Source organism: Pistacia vera, unplaced genomic scaffold, assembly GCF_008641045.1.
Source record: "Pistacia vera cultivar Batoury unplaced genomic scaffold, PisVer_v2 Contig284, whole genome shotgun sequence".
In the NCBI taxonomy this organism is placed as follows: Eukaryota; Viridiplantae; Streptophyta; class Magnoliopsida; order Sapindales; family Anacardiaceae; genus Pistacia; species Pistacia vera.
In genome coordinates, this window is record NW_022196095.1 from 832,143 (window position 1) to 850,070 (window position 17,928).

The following is a 17,928-nucleotide window of genomic DNA, read 5'->3' on the forward strand; positions in this document are numbered from 1 at the left end:
ATATTAATAGTGGATTACAATCAGGTCACATTCGACGAGCTGAATTACAATAGAGAAACTAAATGGAAAGAGAGGGAGAGAGAGAGGGTGTGTTTAGATGCTGGATGAGTCAATCCCATAAAATAGAGGAGAGCCCTCTATTTATAGTTGGAGGATTCAAGCTGGTAATCATGATTCTGCGTGCGGGCAGGTGTGGTACAATTCCTAGCCCGCTTCCCATTAGTTGTCTTCACGGGAGATATCCTTAAATTGCGTATAGCTTCAGCAGGTGGACAATTCCCAGCCACTCATAGGCCTAGCGTTCACCTGCCTTAATGACGATGACCTTACCCCTCTTGTCCTTACGGGATGTGGCTTCATCCAGACGGCAGAAAACCTTCCTAAATTCTGATTGGTTTCTGCTGACGTATGCTTACGCCAACCCTGGTCCTTGGGCATAACAGAAGCCCCCAAGTTTTTAAGGTTTAAGGATTAAGCCTTGAGAACTTCATGGTTATGCCGCGACTCGGTTTATCCCGGGTGATGCTTGATTGAGCTGTGTGGATCCCTGAGAACTGTACTTAGCGACTTGATGTGGCTTTTTTATGGCAGGTTCAGCGAGCTGATTCAAGTCGCGATCAGTGTCATATCAACATGCCCCGAGCCGCGACCCTAACTTGTGACCTGAGGGAGTCTCATCACCTCTCTTATCAAAAGCAAGGAGTCGCGTTGCTTTGAAATCGACATGCGACGAAGAGTGTTAATTCGAACGACCTCTTCAGATGTTATCCGTTATGCGTGACAGTTCACCTAACCAATAAAATATTCTTTATTCTGACAGACTTGTCCATTACGCAATAAGTGCTAGCCATGCACATTTAATGCGAGCCATGCTGAAACGACATTTTTCTTCAGGGCATCAAATGCGGATAGAGGCGCATTTAATGTGGAGGAGGGTAACCGTGCCATCGTTTGGTTATTCCAATGGAGCGAAACGTCGACTGGTGTTTCTGAAGCGTGGGAGTTACTCTTCTTACAGATTAACGACATGTGGTCGTAATCAATGGCGAGAATCGTGTCCTGCCCAAACGTCGCCTGCTTAAGAAACCCAATTGATGCTTTTTCCCTATAAAACCCCGAATCTGCTTCAGATTTGTTGCCACAAACTCTCATTCTCAGAAAGAAAAATGAAACTCTCGCAACAGTCAGCCCACCTTTTTCCGTTTGAGGAACCATCAACATAGAGGCTCCAGGTTGACAGGTTCTGATCGGTCTCTTGGATGACCTCGCTGGTCGATTACTCGAGTCTTCAATTGAGCTGGTATGAAAAATCCAAAATGAAATCGGCAATAACCTGCCCTTTGATGGTTGTTTTCGGTCTATAATGCAGATTAAACTAACTTAGTTCCATTACCCACTTAAGCAACTTACTCGAAGTCTCCGGCTTCTGAAGGACTTGTCTGAATGGATAGTTGGTCAGAACATGAATTTTGTGGGCATGGAAGTAAGGTCGCAGCTTTTTGGAGGCGGTCAGTAGTGCATAAGCTAATCGCTTCATTTCTGGGCACCGTATCTCGATGTCCAACAGTCGCTTGCTTGCATAATATACTGGCCACTGAACTCTGTCTTCTTCCAGATGAGGGCAGCACTGACCGCATGTTGGGAGACGGACAGGTACAAAAGTAAAAGTCCTTGGGAAGAGGCTTGGATAGGAGAGGTGGTCTTCCGAGGTGTTCTTTTATACTCTGAAAGGCCTGTTCACACTCTGGAGTCCATTTGAACTTTTTGTTGGCCCTTAGCACATTAAAAAATGGCAAGCAACGATCTGTTGCTCTCAATATGAAGCGACTTAGAGCTGTTATCCTGCCATTCAAGCTCTAAACCTGCTTTTTGCTGGTAAGGCTTTTCATATCAAAGAGAGCTTGGATCTTTTTGGGGTTGATTTCGATTCCCTGCTGGTTAACCATGTACCCTAGGAACTTTCCTAAGGATACCCCGAATGAGTGCTTGAGAGGGTTGAGTTTCATTCTGTACTTTCGAACCACGTCGAACATTTCGATGAGATACGCTATGTGATCTGAAGTGACATACGACTTAACTAGCATGTCATTGACATAGACTTCCATTATTTTGCTGATTTATTCGGAAAACATACGGTTAATCAGCCGCTAGTAAGTTGCCCCAACGTTCTTCAAGCCGAAGGGCATGACCTTGTAACAATATAGTCTCCGATCTGTAATGAACGAGGTATGCTCTTCATCTGATGAGTACATCAAGATCTGATTATATCCTGAGTAGGCGTCCATAAAGCTTAGCAGCTCAAGTCCAGAAGTGGCATCAACGAGCTGATCGATTCTCGACAAGGGAAAGTTATCCTTCGGATAGGCTTTATTGAGGTCGGTGAGTCGACGCAGATCCGCCATTTGCCGTTGGGTTTCTTTACCAAGACCAGGTTGGCAACCCAGCTCGGGTAAAGTGCCTCTCGAATAGACTCGTTCAAGAAAAGCTTATCCATCTCACTTTTTAGGGCGGCATAGCATTTAGGGTCTATTGTGCTTCTCTTCTGGCGGACTGGCTTGACTGCACTATCAATGTTTAAAGCATGACATATTACGCTCAAGCTAATCCCAACCATATCAGTGTGAGTCCATGCAAAAACATCAACGTTTTTTTTAAGGTAGCTCGTCAGGCTTTCGGCGAGCTTGGGGTTAAGATTACTCTCGATTCTTAATACTCTGGTTGGCTCGCTTTCATTGGCTGACACCTCAGACAGGTCCTCAATTGGCCCGCTATGAGGGCACTCTTGGATGCGAGGATCCATGTTATCTTTTGCTAGTCCAAGTTGTGGCTCAATCTTGTTGATTGTCATGGCGTGTTTGGGGGCGCCCACTGGCTTCCCCTTTCCCTTGCACGCCATCTGGACTGCCCTTATGTAGCAGTCGCGAATTCACGTTGGGATCCTTGCACTTCTCCAATCCCTATCGGGGTGTGGAACTTTATCTTCAAATGGTAGATAAAGGTGATAACCTTGAAATTCTGTAGTAGAGGTTGCCCCAGGATGTCGTTGAAAGCGGACGGACAGTTTACCACCAAGAACTTCGTCACTTTTGTCACTTCGTTGGTTTCTCCCAACGTGACGGGGAGTGAAATCGTTCCCTTGGGAATCAGGTGATCCTCGGTAAAACTGTAAAGGGGGAAGGAGGCAGGCTTCATGTTTGCCTCGTCCAGTTGCATTCTCTCGCAAGCTTGCTGAAACTGGAGATTCACGGCGCTTCCATTGTCAACCAACATTATGTGGACCTCGTACTGGCCTATTTCAGGCACGATGACAAGTGCATCATCGTGGGGGTGATGCAATCGTATTGCGTCTTTTTTGGAGAAGATAATTTCTTCTTCCCTACTGATCTTAGTAAGTCGCGGCGCCGTGCTCATTACACTCAAGGGGTCATGGTGAGCTTCACGGGCATACCTTTCCTAAGTACCTCGGGAGTTCCCCGTGAGGTGTGGCCCTACGAAAATGATCCCTACACAGTAGAGCCCCTTGCGACCACGGCGCCTCTTCTCTTGTTCCTCTTAGTCCTTTTCCTGAACGGAAGTCGGACTGTCCACATACTTCTTGAAGTGCCCCTATTTGATAAGGTCTTCAATTGCTTGCTTGAGGGCCTGACACTCATCAATGTGATGCCCATTGTCCCAGTGACAACGATAGTACTTTTTGTTGTTCCTGACTGAAGGAGGATTCTTCATGGGCTTCGGCTTCAGTTCCGGCTCTCCGAGCAGGTTGGCCTCCTCTGATTTATCTAGAATTGTCGATACTGAGGCATTCAAAAAAGTGTACTGATTCTTGTCGTGATCGTGTCAAGGAACTAGGGCGTAAGACTTTTTTGCTCGAATCGTTGTTTCTTCCCTTTTTGCTGATCATCATTAGTACTGCTGGAGAGAAAGGGGACGCTTCAGCGACGTTACCCTGTTCATTCTGCTAAGCCTTGAGCTGATCTAATTATTGCTGCAACTTCTCAATCTGAGATAGCGAAGCTATCGAGGGGTTACTTTCCTCAATGTGGGTTTGACCCTCACGGTTGCGATTGAGGAAGAACTGAAAGTCAGGCCTTTCTGCTTCTTGGCCAGAAGCTCCGGTACACCCTGACACACATTAGTTAGAGCCGTGTGAGGGTAGCAAATGGCTCGAGGAATTTTACCGACCCGCGAAGATGGGTGTTCCCCGAGCAGCGATGATTATGACCATTACTTTGATGAGGTTGGGAGTCCGCCCAGCCTGCACTTTTACGGGTGTGCCCATATGACGTGGCTTGGGACTACTCAGGCTACTAAATGTCACCAAGTCGCAACACAACGGGTATTCTACCTGCTGCGCGACCGATGTTTGCTAGCTTCTCGGAGCCTTTTGGTTCATTGGTCGCCACTTGTTTCCCTTTACTTTTATGTGCTGCAGTGCATGCGGTTCAGGCTTTTGCCCTTTTTCGTGCTTTCGCGCGACTTGTAGGCATCTTTGGCGGTGGCATCGCCTCGTTAGACTTCAATGGCACGATCTGGTCCAAACAATCCAGCCTCCGGCTAGCCGTTTGGAAAGTATTGTTGAACCTCTCCAGGTAATTTATCATGGTTGGGTTGAGTTGTGAGCTCAAAGGAATATCCACCATGATACTCTGTTGGGCTGGCGGCACTTCAAGAGAAGTGTCATTTTGTACCTGGGGGACTTCCTCATTGTTGATATTGGGTCACTCAGTTTCGAAATCGTGAGCCATTAGCCGGTGGACAGGATCGATCAGAGGTTTCTGATGAAGAGCGGATACTAAATCATGGTCTTTCTTCTAGCATCAAACTGCTGATGCTTGATTTTGACACTAACTATTCGCACGTGTGAAGTGCTAAGCGGACTTAGAAATCACACGTGATATGAAAGTGCAAAAAGAGAGATGGAGCGGGTAACGATTTTTAAAGTGGTTTGGATGCTCTAAGGTGAACCCTGCATCCACTGTGATTATATTAATAGTGGATTACAATTAGGTCGCACTCGACGAGCTGAATTACAATAGAGAAACTAAATGGAAAGAGAGGGAGAGAAAGAGGGTGTGTTTAGATGGTGGATGAGCCATTCCCGTAAACTAGAGGAGAGTCCTCTATTTATAGTTGGAGGATTCAAGCTGGTAATCATGATTCTGCGTGCGGGTATGTGTGGTACAATTCTTAACCCACTCCCCATTAGTTGTCTTTACGGGAGATATCCTTAAATCGCGTATAGCTTCAGCAGGTGGACAATTCCCAGCCACTCATAGGCCTGGCGTTCACCTGCCTTACTAACGATGGTCTTACCCCTCTTGTCCTTGTGGGACGTGGCTGTTAGACTTTTACTTATATAATTATATTATGGTCCTACACTTTTAATATAATTACAATGTGGTCCTATACTTTTATGTTGATATGGATTATAAGAAATATATACGGATGTGTCTCTTAGGCAGTTGTCTTTGATGGAAAGACAATTGTATTTATAAAGAGATTTTACAGGTCCCCATTTGATGCAATTTTTTCATTTTTAATTCCCAAAACCATTGCTCTAAAATTGCAGTCAGTGAAAGACTCTGTATTCTAAAACAGCAAGAAGACTAAACAACAATTACTATGGTTGGAGGTTTGTAAATTACTTCCGCATATATTCCATGAGTATTTAGATGTTTATAATTGATTGTATTATGAACTTTTATATGAATATTGGAATGTAAATATATTTACAATTGCTGCATTCAGATGGCAGAAAATCTTCTTGAATTTTTATTGGTTTCTACTTACATATGCTTATGCCAACCCTGGTCCTTGGGCATAACAATTCTTTTTCTTGCTCCTCATTTTCCATGATCTTTTTGTTACTATATAATTACAAAGACAATGAACATCAAAACCACCCAGGCATGATTAATACGCGACCAGGTTCAGTGATTAATCAGAAAATAATATATTTCTTAAAGGGACTTACAAAGAATTGAATTTTAATTTGGCTCAAATAACTTCACTTCTCATAAAAAACACGTCAGATTGTCCAATTTGTACACTTTCATGCATTCATCCTCACTTTTCGGTTTATGTATGGTACAGAGCAGGCACGTCAACCTTTCGTAAGTAATGGACAAGACTTTGACTGCCTGATGCAGATTATTGGTCATGTTATGACAGTAATTAAGGAGTTTTAATATCTAGTGGTCATCTTTATTTTTTAAGAATATTTTTCGTATGAATAAAGAATATTTTTATTAATTTTAAAATATAAAAAATATAATTTTTATTCAAATCTAATCGATTTTTTAAATTTAATGAAGATATTTTTTAGTTTTAAGAAAGAAACTTAATGAGAGAGAGAATTAATAAAAAAAAATGTATAAGAATTTATAGTTTATTAATTAAAATTAGGATAGAGAATAAAATTTGATTCTCTAAAGATAGAGAGTCAAACTCACTCTCTAATTTATATTTTAAAGATCAAGAGTTTGTTAGACTTTTATTTTTATGAATAAACTCTTTATAATAAAGAATTTGGAAATGCTTTTAGCTATCAATAATTCTCATCCGTTTAAACAAAAGTTATAAGTTCCATGCTACTGAAACAAATTGAAAGACCATGCTAGCATTTTTGGTCTATTTTAGCGTACTCATAAATATCCAACCAAATGCACATTCGCAATATGTCGGCTTAAGCTTGGATCAGTCACGAACTTGGAGTTGTTAAGTATTAAAGAAAGATATTGGCGTAAATTCAATGAAAAATTTCCACCCTTTTCATTGATACAATTTCTATGTTATATACAGATTACTGGAGAAGCTAATTTAGGAAACATATAAATGGTACAGCTAAAATTGTGCTACTGTTACAATATACAGCAATACAATTCAAATTTAGAATCATTTTCAAATGCAGAGTTGATGACAGAATATTTGACATGATTTTAGGCTAGATATGCTCTGTCTTGATTTGAGCAAAATCCACGCATGCTTCCCTTATACGCCCCCGCAAGATTGAGCTTCCATCGGCAAGACCAATCTTGTTACTTAGCAGTTCCGTGTGTTGTTTTGACAGTGGCTTCGTTAACAGATCAGCTAGTTGGTCTTAAGTATGTACATGTCTTACTCGAAGGCTTCCTTTTTGCACTAAGTCAGGCACAAAGTGAAGGTCAATTTGAATGTGTTTCATGCGTGAATGATTGACTGGGTTAAAACTGAGATGTGTGGCTCCAAGATTGTCACATAACAGCTGGGGAGATTCCTTGACTAGAAATGCGAGTTCTTTGAAAAGAGTGGATAACCACATTGTCTCAGAAGCCGCATTCGCTAATGATCGGTATTTAGCCTCTGTTGTGGATCGTGCAACTGCTCTTTGTTTCTTTGAGCTCCAAGAAATGGGATTAGATCCCAAAAAACTAATATATGCAAAGGTTGACGTTGGGTCATCCACATTTCCAACCCAATCGGCATCAGAGTATTTCCTTAATACTGGAGTTCCAGCTTTGTGGAGCTGAATACCATAAAAAATGGTTTGTTTTAAGTAACGTAGGAGCCTTTTGGTTGCTGTCCAGTGATTTGTAGTCGGCTTGTGCATAAACTGAGAGAGTTTGTTGACTACAAATGAGATATCTGGACGTGTCAAGGAGAGGTATTGAAGGCTGCCAATAATTCTACGAAACTCTGAGCTGTCCACAGCAGCAGTGCCATCAACCAATTGAAGCGATTGAGTGGTAGAGAGAGGTGTTGAGACATCCTTTGCATCACTCATACTTGTTTTGGCTAAAAGTTCACGAACATATTTATGTTGTGAGAGAAATAATCCTGCCCCAGTAAGATGACTTCAATCCCCAAGAAAAAATGAAGAGAACCCATATCCTTGAGAGAAAACATGTCACTCAGCTGCTTAATAATGTTGGCCACAAGAGAGGAATTATTTCTGGTAATGACAAGATCGTCAACATAAACCAGAAAATAACAAAGATTTGATCCTTGACTGTAAATAAAGAGAGAGGAGTCTGCCTTGGAATTTTGAAAACCCAGCTGAAGAATAGCATTTTTGAGTGTTGTGTACCAAGCCCGTGGGGCTTGTTTAAGTCCATAGATCGCCTTTTTTAACCTGCAAACATGATTTGGTTTGGCAAGATCTTTGAACCCCGGAGGTTGCACCATAAAACAGTCTCAATTAATTCACCATTTAGAAAGGCATTGTTGACATCCATTTGCCTCAAATCCTATCCATTCATGACTGCAATAGATAATACAGCTCTAATAGTTGCTGGTTTGACCACAGGGCTAAATGTTTCTTTATAATCAACACCCGGACGTTGATTATAACCCTTAGCAACTAGGCGGGCTTTGAATCTGTCCACTAACCCATCAGCTTTCCTTTTAAATCAAAATATCCACTTACAGCCCACGGGTTTACAGTTTGAAGGTGGTAAAACTAAGTCCGAAGTCCCATGTTTCATTAGAGCAGTGAGCTCATTGGACATGGCCTCTCGCCAGTGAGATTGAGAAATGGCTTGACTCATTTGCTCTTTTACCATCAGACTACCCAGTGATGATTATTGGATATCATTTATCAATTTTTATACAATGTCATATCTAAATGAATAATGTTAGATGTACAAACAAATCTTACAAAAATTTGTGTATAAACTGATGTTGTAGAAAATGAATGGAATAGTGAACATGTGAATTTGACTTTTTGCATTCACTCTTCTATTCATTTTCTGTCACATTAGTCAATACACAAATCTTTGTAAAATTTGTTTGTGCATATAATATCATTGCATCCAAATAGTGGTCCTTTCTTGGATAGATCCTTGTCAAATAAATATAACATATAAGGTGTGTTTGGTTCAAGGAATGTTGTATTATTGAGAATGTTATATTAATGGAAAGATAAATTACTTTGAATTACTGAGAATGTTTAAGAAAATGTGTTTGATTGGTTGAAATAAATTTGTAAGTATATTATATTAATATGTTTGGCTAAGAGAAATAAATTGGTGGGTATATTATATAAATTACTAAATTACTCTCCTTTTTTAATATTAATATAATATTATTTTTTCCATAATTTTTTAACCCCCTACATTTTAGATTTAACTAAAACACCCCAGTAACAAAAAAAATTTAAAACTTAACAAAAACACCCCCACCCACCCCAAGCCACTACCGACAACCTGCCACCACCGCCAATGGCAACAACAATGGAGATTTGGTCGTGAAAGGCTAGATCTGGCAAAAACAGCCTTAGCAGCACATGGTCGACTAGATAAGGCCGATTGTGAGCCATTCTGTCGCCGCCAGCGGTGGTTGCCGACAGCTGGCGATGGTGGCCAGATCCAACCACCACCCTTTGGTAATTTTCTTAAATTTCAAAGGTATTTAGGTCTTAAATACTTTCTATATGAGGATAAAATAGTCGATTGTATTTTTGTAAATTATTTTTAAAACAAGGGTATTATTGTCCTAAAATTTGATTATTAAAGGGTAAAATTGTAACAAAAATAAGATTACCTAATAATCTTAAAATAACTAAGAAAATTGAGGTAATCAGATTATCTTCTATATTACCAACAATAACTACTATTGGTATTAAAAGATTATTGAAATCTTATATTACTTGACAACTAAACGTGGTAATCAAATAATATAAGATTACCTCAATAATCCCCTATTACCCCTAACCAAACACATTTTAGTAACATCGCCAAGTGTGAACATGTTATGGCTTGCTGCGACGTTTGGGTAGAAGTACCCAAAAACTTACTAACTCTAGGGGCAGAGACACGGGCAAGGAATAACTCAATGCTTTTTGACCATCATAAGGAAGCAATCTTTATATTATCTGTTTGTTTATTTTATGGATAAATAACAGTAACTTGACATACTGTATTACAACACACTCCTAATACATATCTGCAAAAGAAATGGAGTTTCATTTGTCAACTGCCTACCAAAACCATAAATTTCTAGCTTCCACGGTAAGTAGTGAACGAGAATGGTGAAAGCAGCAGAGGAACATGAAAGTGTTCTCGCTGCTGTGATTCTTTGATCTCAAACACGATAGAAACATAGGGAAAGAATCCCGCAGGAAAATATGTACCAGTGTTAAATGTTATCCTGTAAAATCCCGGGTTCAAATCCTCAACAATGCTCATCAGTTGACCACTTCGCCCATCTTTATCTGTTGTTGATGACCCCTGGACTACCCACCCACTTTTATCTGCATCACCAAACAAGGGACGTGGTTGTGTGCCTTTCCATATCTCTAAAAGCACGTCCACACCAGCAGCTGGGGACCCCTGAGAAACATCCAACACATGGGTTGTGATGGGTGGTCGGGTTCGACTTGGGATTTGGGATGTTTTTCCCGCTAAAGTTTCAGAAGTAAGGGCCAAGTGTCCTCCAATGACACTCATACGATCTTCTAGAGTTGAAAAAAGAACAACATTAACATTAACTGAAACAGTTGCAATGCAAGCAAGGACAAGAGACCTGTCCTGGGAATAGAATAATTTAGGAGTTGGCATCTATTAGAAGTTAGAACTGAGAATAAATTGGTAGTTGGAAAAGAAAGAAAATCAGTTATCATTGCACATATTTTTCTTTCATCTACTTTTTCACTTTCCTTGAATGGCAAACTTAATTCTACAAGGATAAGGACAACCTATGTCACTAATCTGTACTTCAAATTAATTTCATCATTTGTGTTTCATAAAACCTTTCTTTTATATATATATATATATATATATATATAATATAATATATATATATATATATATATACTACAGATTACACAGTCAAGAGGTAATCAACCAAATCAATGGATATATGGAAAAAAATTATTCATTGCCATTGGTCTGCACAGTGGGTAGATGGAATTTTTAGACCTGAAAAACAAAGGTTACCCCATTTTTTTTTTTTTTTTTTTCTTCCAAAAATGAACCATGTTAGTCACATCGTGTCCAAAGTGTTTATTTCCTCATCATTATGGCAACCAATTGATCCACAGGAATAAAAGAGAGCAGCATTGGGGCTAGCAACAGTTAAACATATAAAAATCGTGATGTTTGATGTAAGGAGAAGTACCTTCTGCTTTCTTCGCACCATCGGCAGTATCTGTGGAAGCAGCTATTGGTTTAGCAGAGAAAAGTTTTGCTAAGCGCAATTCAGTTATCTTCATTTGCTCCAGGGCAGCGATTTCAAACTCAATAATGGGTCTGTTTGAATATCGTTTCTGCAAAGAGCAATGATAAAGAAAGCAGAATAAAGCACCAAGTGATATTGAATGCATTAATTGTGAAATAAATTAGGCAAAGCTGATAGGAAAGAACATGAATTTCACGGTTGTGAACGTCAGCAGAAAAGTGGTTAGGGTGAAATCTGATTAGGTAAAAAAAGAAGCTAGGGAAATATCACGAGAAATTTATTTTTACTAGTTGATGGTTTACCTTCAGTTCAGAAACTATTTCCGCAATAGTCCTCCCAGATGCACATATAATAAATATAAATCCAAATTTTTGTATATAGCGAGCATTCCAATCGGCTAGTTCCTGAAAAAGTGGACAGATTAGAAATTGAATAGATAAAAATTAAAGTGAATTGATATTAGATAGTTGAGAAAACATCATTCTAACCCGCAAAGTAGAATCATTAGCAGTGGCAAAAGCAGTGGATTGCTCTCCTTTACTCCACCTACACAAATCACTTTTTAAATATGCAAAAGTAGCAGTAGAAGTAGAAAGATATAGAGAGAGAAAAGAGCAAGAAACAAAACTCTGAAGAAGTTGATTGACCGATCTGAGGATGAGCCGAAAATGCTTGAAGCCAGCCATTCACATCAACCTACAAATTGTAAAATAAAATATTTAAAACAGAGAAATAAAATTGTAATGATAATAAGATAGAGATATTACCTTATTGAACCAGATGTGTCGGGCGGCAGAGATGGCTTGATCTAAAGAGGGAAAAGGAGACGCCAAGGCCATCTCCTTGGCGAATTGGCTACTTCCACAGCATGCCAACAACTTCTTCTCATCTAATTCTACCAATTCCTCCATCTCTCTCAATCGATCCATGAATCCACCCTAATCAAAACGATACCACTGGATATAAATACGAGAAAATATCAAGCACCTCCCCTCAAGTTCGACGAAAAATCAACACACCCTGTTACTTTTAAAAACTTTCATATATACCTCGATTTTTAATCTTTTAAGGATGTAAAAAATTTTAAAAAAAAAAAAAATTGCTGTTGAAAATTTTTCACATTCACCTCAATATATCCCATACCCGAAGGCACTCGAAGTGACAATTGCCTGATTAGAAGTGAGACGTGTTATCCATTAGGCCACAGGTACCTTTTGTTTCAGTCGATCGTAGAAGAAAATACTCATCATCTTCAAAGCAAAATAAGTCCTAAACAACTCAATAAGTTGTGAGTAATCATTGCACTTGAGCAGCAACAAACAATCAAAATGGCACAGCAAGAGCAGGTGGGTTTTTCTCTTCTTTTCTCTTTATGGATTTAGTTGCTGCTTAGCTTTGATTGAGTGATTTTGTTTTTGGTTCAACAGGTTGTAGAAGAAAAGAGGTCATTGGTTAGAATATTGACTCTGAACAGGCCTAGGCAATTGAATGCCCTTTCATTCGAGATGGTATGAATATGATTTCTTCCTCATCTTTCATAATCTTTTTTCTTTCTTATTCATTAAGATTTCATCTAATTGCAATTCTAGATTTCTCGGCTATTGGAACTTTTACTGCGTTATGAGAATGATTCTAGTGTCAAGCTTATCATTGTCAAGGTATTTCCTTTTTGGTTTCATTGCTCTTCAATTTCTTAAATTAGAATCTATTTGTTACTGAAAATTTGATATTTGTTTGTAAGGGAAAAGGTAGAGCATTTTGTGCCGGTGGTGATGTTGCCGCAGTCGTTCGTGACATTAATCAAAGTATATGAATTTTGAATTATTGTAGTATAACCGTCTCAATTGTTTGAATGAAGCTAGTTTACATGCTACTTTTTGGGTCCCGTAGGTGGATGGAGATCAGGTGCAAATTTCTTTTACAAGGAATTCTTCTTAAATTTCTTGATGGCAACATTCACTAAACCCCAGGTGACCCAGTCTGCTAAACAAATTTTTATTCGCATTCTTATTAATTTTAGTCATTACTTCTTCTGTAAGTAAAAATTTATTCTTATACTTGGCTTGCCAATCATTCAAGGTTTCATTTCTAAACGGAATTGTCATGGGAGGTGGGGCTGGTGCTTCAATACATGGTAAATTCCGTGTTGCAACTGAGAATTCAGTACGTACTATGTCTCCCTTAATTTCAAGCTTCAAATAATTTGATTTTTTTAATGGATCTCAGCAACTCAGACTAATATTGATTATTTGTGATGATTTATTCATACTGTTACTGTATAGTTGTTGGCATTCAATGGTACTGATTTTATTTTCTTTCTAGTGCAACTGTAGGAATGCTGGCCAAATAATTGGAGAGAAGCTAAATATAGGTTGTCTTAAAATTTAATGGCTTTAATTTTCTTAATCACATGTCTTTGTGTATGATGTTTCGCAGGTCTTTGCAATGCCAGAAACAGCTTTAGGACTCTTCCCAGATGTTGGTGCCTCTTACTTCCTGTCAAGACTACCAGGTTTCTTTGGTAAGGCTAGTTATATTCTAGATTTTCTTGAACATCCTTGTAACTTAATTTAATGGTATGTACAAATTCTTCAATTTGTGACGATTTCCAAAGGTAATATTATGTCCTATTCTTCTATAGTATGTAGGATTTTAGTTGCCTGCAGCCTTTGGGTCAGATGGCATTTCTTCCTCCTATAATAGTAAGGTGGAGGGTAAAGTCATGAGTTCGCACACCGTTTGGAGAACTCTTCAGTTCAAGGGAGAAGTGAACTTCCCCTCTTGTTGATCCCCAAACCTACATCTAACCTCTTGATCACAGACCTTATTCTCAAATCTTGTATTAGAAAGCAAAAAACAAAATCCCTTAATTTCCACGGTATCTTTCACAGAATTTGGTGAGGGGGGCTTCTTATCTGTGCTGTCTATTGTGCGTTATATATTCAATCATTTTTGTAGCTTACATTAAACTTGAGGATTTTATTTTTACATAACTATCTTCTACTATCTTTGACAGGAGAATATGTCGGTCTTACTGGTGCAAGGTTGGATGGTGCTGAAATGCTTGCATGTGGCCTTGCAACTCACTTTGTTCCCTCATCAGTATGCTTCCTTTATGATTATTGTTATTGAGCTGTATACTTACTGAAGTTCAACTGTAAGGATGTAGCTATTCACAAAATTAATTGATTTATTGAAGTTAATGGGATATTTAACCTGGTGTGGTTTTACAAGAATATGAAGCTTAACCCTCACAGGCACTGGTATTGGTTTTGCAATTAGCTTTTAAATTCCAACTCAAGTTTACCTAAATTTAGAGAACTGGGAAGACATCTTTTTACTTTGATAAGTTTTACACTGTTTATCATATCAATAACTAAAGAGTGGTTGAGTGGGTGCACCTTGGCTCTCTAACTCCAAGCCATGCATCCTTAAATTTGATTGCTTTCATCATTTGAGGACTTATACCATTTGGATGCTGCTGCTTACTTCTTTTTCTTGGCTACCAGAGATTATCTTCTTTGGAAGAAGCATTGTGCAAGATAGATTCAAGTGATCCGACAGTCATTTCAGAGATTATTGATAAATATACTCAGCAACCGTATTTGAAAGACCATAGTGCTTATCATCGGTTAGGTTTTCTTTCATAATTGCAATTATATTTTATTGATGTAGAATTATATGTTTCAGCTTATTTTATTATTGTAGTCTTATTCAAGGATTATGAATATCGGTCGGGTCAGTCCTTAAAGTAACAATTTTGCAATTATCCTATTATTATAATCATATGGAGAGAGAGAGAGAGAGAGAGAGAGAGAGAGGACTGTCTGTCTCAACATGCTAACTTACGCATTTTCAAGGTTACATAAAGTAAAAATGATACAGTACTTAGGAGTGAGACTTGTTGCTATAATTAAGGGTGCCTGTTCTAGTTCAATTATTGATTTCTTACTATTTTTTGTCTATCCTTGTGTGCAATTTGTAACGAATATATGCAGAATAAATTCGTTGGAATATAAGATAGCCAATCTAGAATTTCTGTGTGTTTGGCTGATCCTCATTTCCAGTGGTTATTTGTCTACAGGATGGATGTTATTGATAAGTGCTTTTCTCGAAGAACAGTTGAGGAAATTTTATCTTCCCTGGTGAGTTATGAAATGGAATTATGGATGATATGGATTGCTTCTGTATGGAAAACCTTAATATATTCTCTTTCTAGTATACTTCCAAGTTCTTTTTTTATTTATTTTTCATTTTTTCGGTTGTTCGGGGGCGAGAGGGGTGGGTTGGAGGGTTGGGAATTTTTCTGTCCTATGTACGGTACTTGAGTTGTCCCACCTTTTTGGGTTTTCTAAGTAAATGAGTATTTACTAAATAATAATATATCCTAGAGAGTTTCTTGCCATTTCTTTGTTCTGTAATTGTTTCCTTTTACTTAGTGGGAGTTCTTACAGATTATAGGTAAACTTTTTGTTGATAAATGGATCTCTTTTGCTTCTCAATATGTAGGAGAGGGTAGGCATAGATGAGGCAGACGCATGGATATCCGACACGGTTCAGACGCTGAAGAAGGCTTCACCAACTAGTCTTAAAATTTCTCTCAGATCGGTGTGTGTAGCATGCTTTTAATTACTTCATCTGATTAATGCCTGAAGATGAATATAAAACTGTCAGTTTTTCTGGTGCTTGGGATGTTTACTATATTTATGTTTCTGTAGCTATAGCTATTCATTAAATAAATTACACTGCTTTTATACTCTTATTATTAGTTATGCCTGTGCAACTTGAATAGTTCTTTATGACGTGCATTTGCTAGTATTGCGTTGGGATCACTCAGGTTTTAAGAGGTGGAGTCGGGATAAGTCTAAGGTTCAAATCCTTCCAACTAAAGAAAATAGGATTGATTTTTTCATTAAACTCGTCTTGCTGTTGAATATGATTCTGCAATCAGCAGAAATGTCGTACTTAACCTTATCATCATTAAATGAGAAATTGTGCATTCATTTTTAAGAATTTGCAGAGAGATGACTGATAAATTGTATTCTTTAATGTCTATTGCATTTGTCAACTCTCATTGAGTTGATACTGCCATGAAGTGGCTAGGTCAGTCGTGAGGGTCCAATTTGGTCCATCATGTAGTGGCCATTTTGCTTTTGGATAAATACATTATACTACTGTTTAAGCTCATTAAGGCCAGATGATAAGTTGCATAAACAAGTATTCTGTTGCATGTTAAGAACTTCAGCCCAAAATGGGTAAATGCTGGAATGTGAAAACTTGTTTGAAGCATTTGTAAGTTTGAGCTTAAAGTTAATTTTGTTAATGTCATTTCAGATTAGAGAAGGAAGGCTCCAAGGTGTTGGTCAATGCCTTGTTCGTGAGTATAGAATGGTTTGTCATGTCATGAGGGGAGAAATTAGCAAGGACTTTTTGGAGGTTTTTAGCCTACACAAATACGTTTTCTGTAATATTTTATTTCATGTGATTGTCTTTAAAACTCATCTTTGAATGCAGGGTTGCAGAGCTATACTATTAGACAAGGATAAGAACCCGAAGGTTTGTGAACATTTTCTTTCTCTATCCTTGCATTTTAGATTACATTCTCCATGAATTTTTATTAGATTAGGTTTCTATAAGTAAATTGACACTTCTTTATTGGGGTTTGGGGATCTCTTCTTTCCTATTCAGTGGCAGCCATCTAAGTTGGAGCTTGTCAGTGACAGTATGGTTGACCAGTACTTCTCCCCAGTGAATGATGAAGAGTGGGAAGATCTAAAGCTTCCTGCTAGGTTTAACTTGCCTGCTTCTGCCATTGCAAAACTTTAAAAGCATTCCTGAGAAAATAGTGTTGCAGTTATTTCAATCAAACTTGTACCTTCATCAGAATTCTGCAGGGTATTTATGAACAGGCCAGAAAAATAAGTTTGCTGAGTTCTATAGCACTGAACATATATGAAGTGAAGGGGATAAAATATAGTGTAAATTACAGTTAAATAAAGAGAGATGATAATTAGATATTATCATTGCTCGTGATATCTTTCCTTGAGAGAGATGAGATAATCCTGCCGCTTCTTAATTTGTTAGGTAGGAAATTTTAATGTTTAAAGATTAAAGCTACTGGCTACTTTCTCGCCCATTACGTTAATTGTCATATGCTCCTATGTGTTCACGGATTGCTTCATTTGGCATTTGTTGATGATTTCATTAGGTTGATTTTGGGTGGGACTTAGTATTCGTGCCGTCACATGATGGAAGTATTGTCCAACAATAACATGGACTGATTCTGCATATGTCATCTGGCTATGTTCCAGCCATGGATATGAGTTTGAGAGAACTGAAGCAAAGGCTGATTGCAGGACATTGGGACGTTCCAACTCCCATGCAAAATAATTTGATTATTCATTTATAAGATGGTAATTGAGTTTTAGCATTATATGGTGTTTTGTAGTCAATTTATAAATAAGCGAGGCAACCTACTCTAGACATCATTGTATGGTCACAAAAGCAATAACCTTTAGGATTGTTGTTTTGGTGGTTCAACTAAGATTCTGGTTGCCATACTCAGCTCATTTGTTTCTGAGCATCTTAATATAGGCTGCCTTGCACACTGTTTAGTTGACTGATAATCACTTTCTTCTTCATAATCGAAGGGGTTTTTTTTTTTTTTTTTGTTTTAACTGTCACCTTGAACTCAGTTGAGTTGTTAATTAAGATGTGGAAGTGCAGGGGTGTGACCTTATTTCGCATATATAAAATTACGAAGCCATCACTGGT

General features: G+C 38.4%; 2 protein-coding genes across 3 annotated transcripts; one reads left to right on the plus strand and one right to left on the minus strand.

Moving 5' to 3' along the window:
* Positions 1-9,797: 9,797 nt before the first annotated feature.
* Positions 9,798-12,109, minus strand: LOC116134239 (uric acid degradation bifunctional protein TTL). Of its 2 annotated transcripts, none has more exons than XM_031419911.1 (6): positions 11,922-12,109; positions 11,783-11,850; positions 11,643-11,700; positions 11,457-11,558; positions 11,095-11,242; positions 9,798-10,429 (listed from the first exon to the last, which is right to left on the minus strand). In XM_031419911.1, exons 1-6 carry the CDS (start codon positions 12,081-12,083, stop codon positions 9,975-9,977), a joined length of 993 nt encoding a protein of 330 aa, XP_031275771.1. In that variant the 5' UTR covers positions 12,084-12,109; the 3' UTR covers positions 9,798-9,974. The 2 variants fall into 2 exon arrangements, with proteins under 2 accessions (XP_031275771.1, XP_031275770.1); XM_031419910.1 differs by having other exon boundaries at positions 9,798-10,432; positions 11,922-12,106.
* A 177-nt stretch (positions 12,110-12,286) lies between these two features.
* Positions 12,287-17,765, plus strand: LOC116134238 (3-hydroxyisobutyryl-CoA hydrolase 1-like). The gene is made up of 14 exons (XM_031419909.1): positions 12,287-12,500; positions 12,582-12,662; positions 12,744-12,812; positions 12,896-12,959; positions 13,045-13,124; positions 13,234-13,317; positions 13,591-13,675; positions 14,171-14,256; positions 14,664-14,785; positions 15,239-15,299; positions 15,664-15,762; positions 16,489-16,590; positions 16,669-16,710; positions 16,843-17,765. The coding sequence occupies exons 1-14, from the start codon at positions 12,483-12,485 to the stop codon at positions 16,978-16,980; spliced, it is 1,131 nt and encodes a 376-aa protein (XP_031275769.1). The 5' UTR covers positions 12,287-12,482; the 3' UTR covers positions 16,981-17,765.
* Positions 17,766-17,928: the final 163 nt, after the last annotated feature.